At 35.1% G+C, this 14,796-nt stretch overlaps 1 protein-coding gene across 1 annotated transcript; it reads right to left on the bottom strand.

The window, feature by feature from the left end:
* Positions 1-4,874: 4,874 nt before the first annotated feature.
* On the bottom strand, positions 4,875-14,250 carry LOC114299799 (uncharacterized). The gene is made up of 7 exons (XM_082911375.1): positions 13,905-14,250; positions 13,489-13,590; positions 13,136-13,250; positions 10,650-10,765; positions 6,652-6,840; positions 5,969-6,111; positions 4,875-5,253 (listed from the first exon to the last, which is right to left on the bottom strand). The coding sequence occupies exons 1-7, from the start codon at positions 14,024-14,026 to the stop codon at positions 5,072-5,074; spliced, it is 969 nt and encodes a 322-aa protein (XP_082767501.1). The 5' UTR covers positions 14,027-14,250; the 3' UTR covers positions 4,875-5,071.
* Positions 14,251-14,796: the final 546 nt, after the last annotated feature.

The following is a 14,796-nucleotide window of genomic DNA, read 5'->3' as shown; positions in this document are numbered from 1 at the left end:
TTTTAAATTTTGTAGCCACGTGCTAAAATATTATTTGCTGTCCGTAAAATTAAACCTTCACGGAACGACTGTGTGCAACTTAAACTCATATAGATAGATGAAATGATTGATGATTTAGAAAGTAAAAATATATAATAATTAGTGAGTGACCCACGTAGTAATACGTGATAATTCAAATAAATAAGATTAAAATTAAATAATAATAATAATAAAATTAAAATTATAATATGTATTTAGCTTTATGTAGTATGAGTCTTTTTATTTTAAATCTATGGTCATGGGTTTAAATCTTTTTTATTTTTTTTTAATAAAAATAAAAAACACACTTCAACTTGATATGAGATGAAGTAAGGATTTATTATATCAACCGAGACCTTCACTTAATATTAGTGTAGATCAAACTTGTTACCACGTGGTTCCTTGAGAGCTCTGTAAATAAAATTAGCAAATTATGGAAGTTAGGCGGTTATCTGCAAAGAGTAATACTGTAAATCTATCCTTATCAATCTAGAAATTATCTAGAATTTAGACACTATTTGGCATCTCTTACAAAAGTATATGTTTTTTTATTTTTTTAGGTCATATTACTTCTTTATTTTTTTGCACATCTTTTCGTAAAAAATTAAAATGTATATTTATTTAAATCATCTCAAACCCTCTTAATTTCCACCACACCTTACATAGACTTCACACTACACAAATTAATTTTCATCACATAATAATCTATCCAAAAAATTCTGGATGGACAATTCAGATCCCAAACTTTTCGATTTTGCAAATGAGGAAAACAAATGAGAGTGCAAATCTGGTAGTAGTTTAGTAGTTATTGGAAAATTTGAGTAACTACTAATGAAATATTGCATTTTGATACGAAATATCGCATTTTGATAATGAGAATTATATTATTAGGTTAATAATAGATAAATGATATATATTTAGGCTAAGTTTGGCATTCTTAAAAAAATCTAAAAAGTCAAAAAGTCACTATTCTATTTGAGTCACATCATCTTATTTAAGTCACATCACCTCTTTATCACATCACTTCAAACCCAACCCATATCCAACTCATATTTCATAAAAAATTAAAAAGTGCACTTATTTAGGACACCCTAAACAACCCCTTAATCTTAATTGTGTTTTCTTTTTTTTTTTGTGTGTGTCTTTTTGTCGTTTATGTTTACTATATATAATTGTGTTTTTATTAGTGAATGATGCCATAGAAAATGTTATCATCATTATTGTCAATATTTATTCAAATATTATCACTACTATGGTCAATATTTGTTTGAAATATTGTCAGCTCTTTGTTTGCTAGTATCTATATTTTTTATTTGCACACCAACTAAGGAGGATCCATTTCTTAATAGCAAAGTAAAATGGCCAAATTATATTTTCACTATGAAACTTTCATAAAAATTTTACTTTAATCCCTTATGTAATTATATTTCAGCGTTTGGTGTCAAATTTTTGGTGGGGGTACCGTTGGATTTCTTCTCTAAAAGTTGGCTATGCATTTTCATATCAAGTTTGCTAGGATTAAACATAAAATCAGACATAATTCTCACACAAGTTTTTTATTTTATTTTTTTAGGAAAGAGTAAAACCAGCAAATATATTAATAAGAAATAGAATAAGGATTACAAGCCAACACTATTTAATAGACAAGCAAGCAGACATAGGCCCTGTTTGGTAGAGCCGTGGGAAAGTGTTTATAGCTTATGTCTAAACAGTTTATAACTTATAACTATGAATATAAGCTGATTTCTGACTTATAAATTAAGCATCTCCTGCCCCACTCAAAGAATAAGCTGATTTCTGACTTTCAAAAAGCTATAAGTTATAAGCTATAAGCTAAACCAAACACATCAAAATAGTTTAAATTAAGCTGAAAGCTGAAATAAGCAGTTTTTAAGCTGTACCAAACAGACGCATAACAAACAAAAATAGAACCAAACAAAATAGGTAACCAACAAAGCCCAAAAACAAGCCCCATGCTCCTATTAGATTGCTCGGCGTCGAGGTGGTCTAAAAAGACTGGGCTCGTTGAAGCAGTCTTCAATTCTCAACTCTCTCTTACGTTTCCCAGCTATAGGGCCCAAACGCAATTCTCTTGAATGTGTGCTACAAGATCTAGGAGCCCGACTTGATCTGCCGAGTCTTGGAACCTTAACTTTTCCAATTCTAGAGAAATGGGCAGAGGTGGTTGCATCAGACTTCAAGCTACCCACTCTTGGAGTTCTAATTCGTTTAGAACCTCTTGCATGAAAAACCATAACGGAATCAGATAAAGGATCAGGAAGTAAAGGTGAGTCAAGATCTAGTGGTGGTAGCTGCTCTTCAGAGTCTTGAGAAAGAGGGAAAGACTGAATTGGTGGCGAAACTTCATCTGAAACGAGTGGTGGCATCTGAACTTCAGGAAATGAAGCCTCCTCGTCAAGTTGCATATCTGGGTTGGAATGCCCTTGTGGCTGGAGTTCAACAATTGACAAACTTGGTCGGTGCAGAAAGTGAAAAGAACCAACTGACTGTTGATTTTGCCGCAATGTACAATCGATGAGGAGAAAATTCTTACCAAGACCCACCTTGTGACGATGCTAAATCTCCCTTTTGAAAGTACCACCATACACCTTACCCCCTCGAAACTGACGTCCACCTGATTCGTTGATACAACCTACCTCAGGCTTGCTTCCATTACCTCCATCTGTCCCATTATCACAACAATCTGGCCTAGATGAATGCGAGGATGGACCACCCGTGCCAGAAACAGCACTAAAAACAAAGGAGTCAGACATGTCGTGACCCCTCATTGGGGGGATGTCTACTGGTCCAACTTCGTCATCCATACCCACGAAACCCTTCCAATGTAGCAAAGCTGAACCACAAACAAACTGAAAATCCTCATCATCCATAGTATCCTTAATGAGAGCAATCTCCAATGGATCCAAATGGGGGAATTTATCAAATGGGAAGTCATCAAATGACAGAGAGCTTTTCAACTCATCTTGCCTATCTTCCTTCTCCATAAGAATACCTTTACCCTTCTCCTTCCGAGAGAGGCGATTTTTGGAGGCCCTCTTGGGTTTGAGAAGAAACCCCTTCTTCAACATGAGGAGCAAAATATCACAGAAAACACCCAAAAACGTGATGGCAGAGGAGTGAGGAAACAAAACGAACTAGACGAACCCACCAGAAACTAGGAAAGAAAAAACCAAAGGATCACCAGAAAAACACCACCAACACCTCCTAATCTAATGCCTGAAGGCACTTTACCCCAACACCAGAAAAGAAAAAAGAAAAAAAAATACAACCCCACAGATCTGCAGATCAGCCAGAGAAAAACCGTAGAAAGGCGCCAGAAATCACCCCCAACGCTGAAAAATACCCTTTCAAGAAGCTCCTAACCTCATAGATCTGCCAAAAAACTCAAGAAATGGCAGAAACAGACCTAGATCGATAGAACAACCAGAGGAGATAATGAGTAAGTGAGTGAGGGGAGGGGAAAGCCAGTCAAAAATCACCAGAGTAAAACCAAGACCAAAACTGGTTAAAAGCACAGCCGACATAGAAATGACCTACAATAGGTCCCCCTCCCCTCAAAACAACAAGATCGGAGGATGAAAACAAGGAAAACCAAAAGATTGATCCTCACCGGAGAGAGGTGCGGGAAATCGTAGCACTTGTTTTGATTTGCTTTCACACAAGTTGATTCTCACTATTTGTATTAAATCCCACATCTATGTAAAAAGGTTGTGTCCAACTCTATAATTAATTTTTGAGCAAATAAAAAAACTAAAATTAAAAAGATAAAAATGCTGGCTAATACTATTATTATTATTATTATTATTATTATTATTATTATTATTTTTTTTTTTTTTGGAGATAAATATTACTCATGTGAGACATTTGATAAAACTCTTAGAAAAATGTTAAATCTTATTATCTCACACAATATCACTCTTACTTCACATTTTTCTGATGTGTCTGTGTCTCATGACCAAGGGTACTTCCTTCATGCCATTAGCCAAAATTTGTCTATTGGTGTTCCTTGGTTTGGATCCCTAACATTTTTTGATTGTCCACACAAAGCTGAACTTATCTTTAACAAATACATAAATAAATACCCAGCGTGTGTGTCTTTGTCCGTTTGTTTTTGAAATCAAATCAAACAACTTTGTTTGCTACTATGATTGACCCATCAATATTCAGTTGCTGATGGATCCCATCAATAATAATAATCATATTAAATCCTATTTGAAAGGAACGGCTGAAATGTAACAAGAACGGTAGGCGAATTTGTGACCGTTTACCTTGGGTTTTTGGTGTATGTATCTGGCATACATATATACATAGGGCAACCAAACATGGGATAAAGGTTGGAGTTGAGATTAGTAATGCAATCCTATGTTTTCATCCTTGTCAAACAATAGTAACCTAACCCAATGTCGTGTTTAATTATATAAAAAATTTAAAAAAAGAAAAGAGAAATGGAGAAAGAGGTGACACTCACCACCTTCAAGATTTACTACAAATGGCAGCAGTCCACTAATCATCACATGCACTATGCAGCGAAAAAAAAACAAAGAAAAGAAAAGAAAAGAGAAGAGAAGAGAAAAGCATTGAGCCCCCTCTGGTTTTGTTTAAGAATTTACCCTTGACCACCAAATGGAAGAATAGCTTGAGAATTTTCATTTCCCTTCTTTTATAGGATGAAGGAAAATTGGGATCTTGAAACTTCAAAAATGCCCCACATTCTAACTGCAATTTCTAACATATGCACCGCTCCTGCTGTACTAATGCTTGTGAAACTCTGGTTTAAACATTTCAATCATAAAGCAGATAAAATATAGAGAACTCCGAAACAAAAACACCAAATAGAAGGAGAAAAGACCAAGTGGAAATATATGAAAGAAAAAAATAAAGAACTGATGGCATGTCAAATAAAGTAACTCATATGGAGTCATTTTCCACCAGAATTTGTACAGCATGCACAATAAAACAAAATAAGTATTTAAGTGTAACATCATAAATGTTACCTCCTGAATCTTGCAATTAAATATATGATACAATATCTTCAGGCACTAAGAAACATGGAAATAATTGATGATAGCTTGAACTTGCGTACTTTAGTTGAATTCTGGGGCTGAAACAGCACCTCTGTACTTGATCTAACAGTTACTTCCTTCCACTCAGAAGGTGAAGCCCCGTCATTTCGGTAGTCTCGAGGAGAATACAGAACTTGGAGCTTAGAGTGGGCTGCATTTGGTGCACAACAGGCAGTTGAATAAAAATGGGAACGCATAAAGCAAATATGTGACAACAGTTGAGCCAATATAACTAAAAAAATTGGAGTGACTAATAATTCATTTGGACATAGTATATCCCCATATGGGAGACTATTGAATCCCAAGACGAAATTAATAGTATTTTGTCAATCCCTCTTCATAATCATGAGCCTACCCGACATGAGAGAATTCCTTCACACATCCCCCAGAACAGAAACAACATAGGTTACAGATATAAAACAGCATTTTCCTGCCCCGGGGTTCTCATTGTGTCAAATAATTTATAAATCCCCCCAGCTTATTTTAAGTTACTATTTCATGTTTCTCAATTTTATCACAGGCATGATTATATAATCTGAAAGGGCAGGCCACACATAAGCGGTGAGGGAAAGGAGGCTGGGGCAGGAATCTAATACATGGCTTGAGTTCCTCACGTGTCTCTTATTTTTCTGTTGTAGGATAACTTAGGAGGAGAACACTGATGGAGGGCTGTAAAACGATGTCATTTCCACATGCACAAAAAATTAACCAGCTGAACATCAGACTACCATATATGGCATGCTTTAAGGATTAAATAATCAAGAGTAAGCACCATGTTACCCTGGAATGTTTCTAATGATTCATGTTTTACAACAATCAGCCATGGCTATCACGTATTAGGAAGCACAAGAAGGTCGGGAAGTTACCTAAACCAAACATGCTCGTCTTTTGGATAGTCAGGCGACTAACTTTGGATCTCCTGATATTTCTCAAAGACTGGGTATCTTCATGCTTCCCCTTGAATTCCAGAAATTCTCCAAGGATGTATTTATTACCTTTAAGTTCCAACCTGCATGATGTGAGAAACCTCTTTATATTCTTCTCCAAGGAGCAAATTACAAAAGGAAAGATGAAGAATATTCATGAACAAATAAGAGAACAAACAGGATTCCAAGGTAAGCCCAGTGCACTGGGTAACCCTCGCTTTGCTTGTTTAATGCCCAGATCAGTATCATCTTCATAAAATTTCCATGGCAAGCCCAAAGACACACTTGGCTGGTAATCTATGATTTACTAATGAGACTGCTATTACAAAATGACCAGCCAGACAATCACTGAGACGTTTCACAGCTTCTTCTTCTTCTCCTCTTTTTTTTTTTTTTTTTTTTAAATTTTAAAATTTTTAAATTTTTTTAAAGCACCAGACACCTTGCTTACAACAGGGTCTGGCAAGTAGTAAAGTCTTGTAGCATAGTAGGCAGTGGCAAATTTCACCATCCTGCTGCACAGCAGTTGACATCATGGGAAGACTATTGACATCCTCCACCAAATATAGAACATTTTAGGCAAATGGAACAAGTTTAAACAACAGCCACTTTAAGGCACATACCTATCCCATGTTGGAGCAGTGCTGAGGATAAAATTAAGCTTCTGATGTATTGATTCCTGTATTTCTTTCTTTCCACCACGAAACGCACCCTTGATCCAATTAGAAAACATACCCTTCAGCTCCGGTTTCAGTTGTATCCACTGTTCATAGGTGACAACCTCAGATGGAAAATAGTCTGAATGAATGCAACTACAGGTGGAACCAAAAAATATATGAGTAAAAATGCAAACCAAAACTAAGGATGACAATTACCCCAAATATGCATAATGATACACCTGTGATTACTTGTATTTCTCATTAAATGGTAAATTCCACTGATCTCCTTCATGCCCTCTACCCATACCAAAACACAACTTCAATTTGAAGATTTCCTCAGCCAATATCTTCCTATTGCTCTTCATGAGTCCCATTATAGGTTACACAGTTGGTGCATAGAGTAAAATTGTCAACATTTTTTTGTTGTTTCTACAGTTTTTGACATGCAAGTTATAGTTATTGAAGTAAGATTGAAAAGCCAAGAAGCAATGTATGGACATTCATGTGTAAACACTGCATTAAAAGGCGAGAGTTCATTCTAGAGGGTTGTATATCTTCCTAGATAGTTTGCTCTTTTTTCACATGCCATTGTCTATTATTTTTAATGATGATATATCATTTAAAAATGGAGGATGCCTAATTACCCTTGTGTTTGTTTCTTTTACAATTCATGTCCAGTCGCAATATAGTAGATCCAGCTAATAAATGCAGTATTTGGAATGAAATATCAAGTATACTAGAAATAATTTCAATGTCAAACATACATGCAAAACTTCAATAGTGGCAATCATATCGTGTGATATAGGCCGTCTCTCCCACTGGATTGTGCCTTCTCCAGAAAGTTTCATAAATACTTATTCCAATGAACAGCAATTGCCATGTTATTAAAAACTATGACCAAATGAACTGTAATAGTTTCAATAACAGACATGGTTTAGTGTGTAAAGAGAATTGTAATTGCCCAAATACTTTTTGTCATTTCTGTAGTTTCTGCACATGTTACCATCCAATTGGTCACCTTAAACTGCAATGGGCATGTGTAGTTCTCACATGCTTATGCACGTGTCTATGTATGTAAGCATAGAAAAAATTACGCCCGCATCAACCACAGCCACAGCCACACCCACATAGTGCAGTCATCGGCTAGTTTCAATATACCAATGCCAATCCTAATTTGCCATCTTCTTTGGTCAATTTAGATGCTGACACCCTTGTTTAGTTCAGTGGTTTCAATACAGCACAAAATTTAGTCACTTATCACATTTTTGTGCTTGTATGACATGCTTAAATCATTTCCCATGAGATCTAAGAATCCAATATTTTCCCCATGTCCATAGCACTGATATGGGGACATCCAATGAGGGAAAGAAGCTAAAGGCACGGAAACGGGCACTTGGCACGACACGGACATGCGAGGGACACATGCAAAACATATACATTTTAAAATATTTACTATGTCATATATTTGAATATTATATATTTATTCTATGTCAAATAGTTAGTCTCATCAAATTCATGAACCTTGGATATGCTACTCTAGATGAAAACAATAAATAAATTAAAAAATTTTAAAATGAAAATTGCATGTCCCGAACTTGCCTGACTAGAAAAAAAAAAAAAGGGGCCACTTTCTCTAGCGTGTTTGACATATGTCTGGAAGGTGTTTGGTGCCGTGTGCCTGTGTCCGACATATGTCAAACACCAGGACACGATCTTTGGTGTCCTTGTATCATAGGGAGTCAACTAAATATAAAAAGGTACTCAGTTCAAAAGTCCAAATTTTAATTTTATTTGTTCAAAGGTCTAGGCATTGAAACACTTTGTCCAAAAGGATAAACTCAAGCAAAATGACCAACATACCCTTATATATATATATATATATCATATATACGGTCAAAAACAAACAAATCACAATCCACACATCTCTCTCTCTCTCTCTCTTCTCTCCTTCTCCGCGCCACCGCCACTGCCGCAACGCTAGAGTTGCCGTCCGCTTTGCGCAGCCACCTTCTCCCATCCTCGCCGTTCTCCTCCGTCGTTCGTTGTCGCCGCCGTCACCGTGGCCGCCGAAGCTGCCAAAGCCCACTTAGATCTACAAATCCGTCGCCTTCCATCCTCTAGTCTACCGCCTGCTAGCCAGATCTGTAGATCTTCCATCACCATGTACGACCAAATCTTCAATCACAAAGGTGAGACCTGGATCGAGGATGATAGAGGACCATGGCAGCATAGCCAAGAAGCATGAGGACGATGAAGTGGAGGTTAGAGGAGAAGCCTTGTTTCTTAGAAATTAATATAATTGCTATGTTTTGTTTGTGGTTAGAAATTGATTGGTAAAAGAACTTTATGCCCCTTCATTTGTCCATGGTTGGTAAACGACCCACCTTTATAGCTTGCAATTAATGACTTGAGGTTCAGTTTTTCCTTTCCTACCTTGTTGGGTTGGATATATTGTTTCTTGTTCCTCATTGTAGGAGATCTTGTTGATGTTTAATTCTAGAATGTGCTGCTAGTTTCTTGGCCATTTGAGTAATATCTTACAATCCACTCATTGTTGTTGAATTGTCAAAATGATTTTTTTGTTGCACATTTAACACGCTAATTTGTTATACCAATAATTTTCTGTTTAGTTATGATAAGCTTTGTGATTGTTTATAATATTCTTATTTGTACTAGATGTGCACCAAGCAATATGCAACAGTGCTATGGTTCAAAGGGAAGAATTCTTTGAATTTCAATTGTTCACTATGTGCCTTAAAATGTTGATCCATAAATTACTAAATTTTGTGCAAGTATGAATATATAAGCAGATATACATGTATGACTGTACTTAAATTGTTAGATCGGATCTGGTATATATGTTATATCTATTTTTGTCCAGGAATATAATTATGTTTTTCTACATCCTTATGGACGTTGAAGTTTTAGCATGTGCTTGGTTGGTTGAATGTACAAAGCTTATGTTTCTGATTTTTTTTTTTTTTTCCCCTTTCCTAATCATAGCTTGGCATGATGATGATGTATTGTTGTTGTTGTTGTTGTTGATGTTGATGATGAACTAGATTGCAGATCGATATGCTTGGTTTGGCAAATAGAGAGAGAGTAGGTTTAACAGATAGATATAGAAATTGAATAGACAAGTCAAAAAATTGAACAAATAAGGCTTGGTTTGACTTGGTATTGCAACAGATAGGGTTGGGTTGGCTCAACAAATAGAGTTTGGTTTTCCTTGTATTTCAATAGATAGAAAAAATAAATAAAAATTGAACAGATAATAAAATTTTGGACAGATATTCAAACAAATAAGAGAAAAAATTCAATAGATAGGCAAAAAATTGGATATATAGACAAATAATTGGATAGATAGAATTTTATTTGGACAAATATTTAAGTAGATAAGCAAAATTTGAATTGAAAGGTTAAAAAATTAAACAGATAGGCTAAAAAATTTGAATAGATAGGGTAAAAAATTTGAATAGATAGGGAAAAAATTTGAACAGATAGTCAATAAAGAGTCAAACTGATAAAAAAAGAAGTCAAAGGGTAAAATTGGAAACAAAATATCCTACAGGATTTCTCACAAAGTGTAGACCTAATGTCTTAAATCTAAATTGGATTTATCACCAATTTTATCAATATAAAAATGTCCTCAATCCCAAAAGCCACATCTTCATGGTGTTCTCTAAGCAAAACTTAGAAGAAAAAAAAAGCACTCTGGCGCTTTTTGATTAACAAGTAAATCAGAATTTAGTGTTACTGATACAATTTTAGGGCAATGAAATCATTAACTCTTAAAGAGAAGAATGCAGCAATAATGCACAAACTACAAGTTCAGGATGAGCAAGTATAAATCCATTAAGTAATCAAGAAAATTGAAGAAATCAGAACCCTATAATTTGAGTAGAATCAATAAACAATAGTTTTTGGTACAAACACATCCAAGGGAAGAGTTTGATGCACACCGGAAATTTGGGTTGGGACAGACAACTTTATAAGACATATATTCCGCTGGAAGAGCGGCTCCCCTTTGTTCAAGATAGGATTCAAGAATAGCAACTTGCCGCTTAACTTCTGCCACCTGAGATACATAAATTCCCAAATGTAGTGTGAGGTAAAAATGTTACAAGAGCAGACAAAATACATCATCCTACTTATGTGTGAATTTTTCAGCTATAAATCTTGAATCTATCACAAATGATTGGAACCATTGTTAACATTACAAGTTGATAGGTTCCTGGAAAAGGTGGTAAACGGAGTAGGGAACGTACTCAAGTATTCAATTTTTTCTCTCCTCAGTCCTCACTTGAGTTATTTCATTTGATCATAATTTACACTTCAGTAAGCATAGCAAGAGTTAATTGTCTACAAATAACATAAGTGATAGAGAATTATCATCTCAAGCATACTTCAAAGTTCAAAACAAGTGGCTTGATGCTTACTGAATAATGGTTAGAGTGTAGAAAATAACATTAAGGTGTAGGGATGGCAGTTCAAAATAACTGTTCAAATGATTAAAGTTAGAATCCTATCATACACGTCCTTTATCACATCAACATACCCCTTGTTACTTTTTTCTCCAACACCCACTATATTATGTGGGTGTTTGAGAAGTGGGTTTTTTTAGTTGTAGGATATTATTACAGAATTTTTTTTTGTGTTTGGGAAGATAGTTGGGTTTTTTTGTGATTGGATGTGATGTTTGTGAGAGAAAAAGTGAAATGATTATGGGGTTTGATGTGATATTTTGTTTGGATTTATTTTTTTTGGTTTTGTAACCAATTTGTCTTTTAGTGAAAAAAAAAAATAAAAAAATAAATCCAAAACCCAACTTCCCAAACAGCGCCTATATCTCTAGACACTCTATTTTAAGTTTATTCTAAATTTATAAAAACAAAAACTGCTAAAACCCTCTTAAATCTGAATGAATGCAATTCTGCAGGGGAAAAAAAAAATGTATCAGTATGATTTTGCGAAGTTGATTGGAGAAGAAACAATTCATAGCTATGATTTTCGTTGCCTCCACACAACATCTGTTAGACACGAAACTACACCATCACCACTGCTATGGCAGCAGTGCTGTAAATTAAAACCTTTGCTCAGCTACATAAATTCATCTCCTCCAATTAGTTCGATTAGAAGTCACATCCTTAGTTAAATTAAATCTAAGACAATCATGTCCTTTCTATGGACTCAGCCCATGTTTCTCCATAGCAATCCTCTATTTCTTTTATCACCCTTGACATCTATCAAATCATCCTCCTTAAATACACGTTAGTTACCTTATATTGCACAAGACTAAATCATTGCAAACGACTTTCCCTTATTTATCTTTAATTTTCCCACTTCTAACTTTTCCCTAATGCATTTTTTCTCTAATTCTATCTCTTATTTTAGCACAACTCATCCATCTCAAAATTTGTTTTTAGCTACACTCATTTTTTAAACATATTGTTATTAAATTTTTTATTTAATTGTCTAATAGTAGTACTATGAATCTTTCTTTTCAACTTAATAAGAATCCTATGTTCACACAAATTCATGATGCACTCCTCCACTTCATCATTCAGTCCTAATTTTGAGGGACAAATCCTTCCCAACCTCTCATTCTTTATGAATAGTTGACCTAATATATCAAAAATGGTAACTCTTTAGTAGATTATCTCTTCCCATCAAGTTTTATTCTACCTTCTTCCATATTTTTAATACTAATTAAATTACACCCCATTTTAGTCATATTTGACCTAAAATCCTTAAATCACCAAACCCAACCAAAGCAAACTAAGTTTCGTGTTCCATTCAAGCAGGGTCATATCTATAAATCATTTTTTGCCATTTTGTTCTACTAGGTCTTCCGCATTCCATATCAGTTTAATATTTATCCACAATTCTAACTTAAGTTCACTCTTGTTTCATCAACTAAAATTAAATCATCTGCAAACAACATCTACAAAGGGATACTTTATTTCCTAATAGATCCATCCATAATTAGTGCAAAAAGGTAATAAATTAATGCTGACCCTCGAAATAATTCTGTCTTGGTGGCGTCGTAGTCTTTTCCAAATGCAAACACTTACAACACGCTACTGAAGCAAAGAAGACACACTAATTGACCAAGTTAGGAAATTAAATATAAAACAACAATATGACACAGTGTGCCACTCTTCCCCCCAAAAAGTAAAGGACAAATGTGTTTAGTGCAGATAGAATACTGTGGCTAATAGGGATCTCCACCTTCCTCATGTGAAGTTTCTCATGTTGTGGAGAGGACTCCACACAAGAATTTTATAAAGGTGGTTTAATTTTATAATTTGTATCCCAAAATCATATATGATTGTCACATGTCGATTATTAGAAGAAGAATAAAAATCAGCAGTGATAGACACCTAAACATGCTAAAAGAAAGCCAAATTATATCACTGCAAAAGCAGAAATTTGAACTCAGACATACAGGATCTGGATGACGCTCAGTTTTGTTGTTTTTTCCACCTGTGGAAACCCAACTTCCATCGGTATCAATCGATACAAAACCTGAGAGATTCTGAACAGAAATCACCACTGCTTCTCTGTTAAAAGAAATGCAAGCATGCACCCAATTATGACAAAGGAAAATCTAGCGAAAACAATCAAAATAATAATGTTTTATGCCATTGAAATGCAAAGATCAACTCAACTCAACTCAAGGCAAGGCAAACTAGTTTAGTAAGCTAAAGAATCACATTGGTCTTTTTCAATAACTCCCCTCTTTCTCCAACATTTTATCCATAAGCAATCACATTTTTGGAATACATAGTTGAGACCTACCCCTTGGTGACGAGGACCATATCAATATTTTGTGGCGAACCAGTATCAGCGTCTGGAATTCGAAGCCCAACATAGACTTTTCCACCATAAAGCTTTTCGAGTCTACAGTTAGAATTAAATCGAATCAACAAATTATTGAAGTGCGAAGCGAAGAAAGAAGGAAAAGAACATAACAGTAAATTAAAAGAAATGGAATCTCATTACAAGTTGTTTCAAATAAAAACGCAACCTCTACTATTATTTGATTTGATTTGACCTCTACTGTTTGTTAATTATGACATGAAATATTTTCTGCAGAATTTTCTTAGCAACCAAACAGAAGATCAAAATTGCAAAAAAAGTAAAGAAGAAAAGGAAAAGAGGATTAATAACAAGGGAAGTAAAAGAAAGAAAGAAAGAAAGAATCGGAAGTAGACCTAGTGGCAACGGCGAAAAGGGCATTGGAATCGGTGGTTTCGACATCGAGAGTGTCGTCATCGTAGAAGAAACAACGGCACAATATGTAGATTACCAGACCACAAATGATCTCCAACCACATGCCTGTTTTGTTTTGTTTTCGCACAATTCAATTAATCCACCTCCAATCCAGTCCAACCCAACCCTACTATCTCTCTCTCTCTCTCTCTCTACTATGGATTCGATGGGCTTCGCAGTTGGCACCAAAACAAGGAGGATATGAAAGAGAGAGGACAATCCAAAGACAAAATACGAGTTAGACAAGATTTTCTCAGGTCAGGAGAGGAACGAGCAAAACGGGAGCTTCTATATACACACGCCTAACCCCTCAATACACACGCTTAATGATATTTAATTTTGTTACAATTTTATCCCTAAATGAAATTACTGTTTTAAACACCATTATTAATTAAAAATATCTCAATGCATACCTCAGAGTTCACATCTGTTGCATCGTGTGTGTAGCTTGTAGACGCTCATTCATAGCTTCTTCCAGGGAGCGTGTGTAATCATTCATAGTTTCTATCTGTTGCATCGTGTGTGTAACTAGTGACACCATTGGTTTCACTTCTTCTATCAATTTGTGAATGACGAAGGTTGTCCAAATTGGTTTCACTTCTTCTATCAATTTCTGTATATGATGTTCATTGAGCTAGAAGTGAAACCAAAGGGCTTTGGCATTTCCAAGTTCATCAACCTTCGTTATTCGTAGGGAAAACATCATTGTTATGAAGGATTTACCTTCTGAAAATCAGCAAATAAGTGTTCATGTGAAGCAGAGCGAAGGAAATGTGAGTTTAAAATTTTTTTTTCCCAGCGTCGTTCGGATAACCAGAGCCGAATTGTGTTATT

Source organism: Camellia sinensis, unplaced genomic scaffold, assembly GCF_055761805.1.
Source record: "Camellia sinensis isolate YWXY unplaced genomic scaffold, ASM5576180v1 Unanchor11, whole genome shotgun sequence".
In the NCBI taxonomy this organism is placed as follows: Eukaryota; Viridiplantae; Streptophyta; class Magnoliopsida; order Ericales; family Theaceae; genus Camellia; species Camellia sinensis.
Note: the sequence above shows the minus strand (reverse complement) of the source record. Positions and strands in the feature narration are given on the sequence as shown.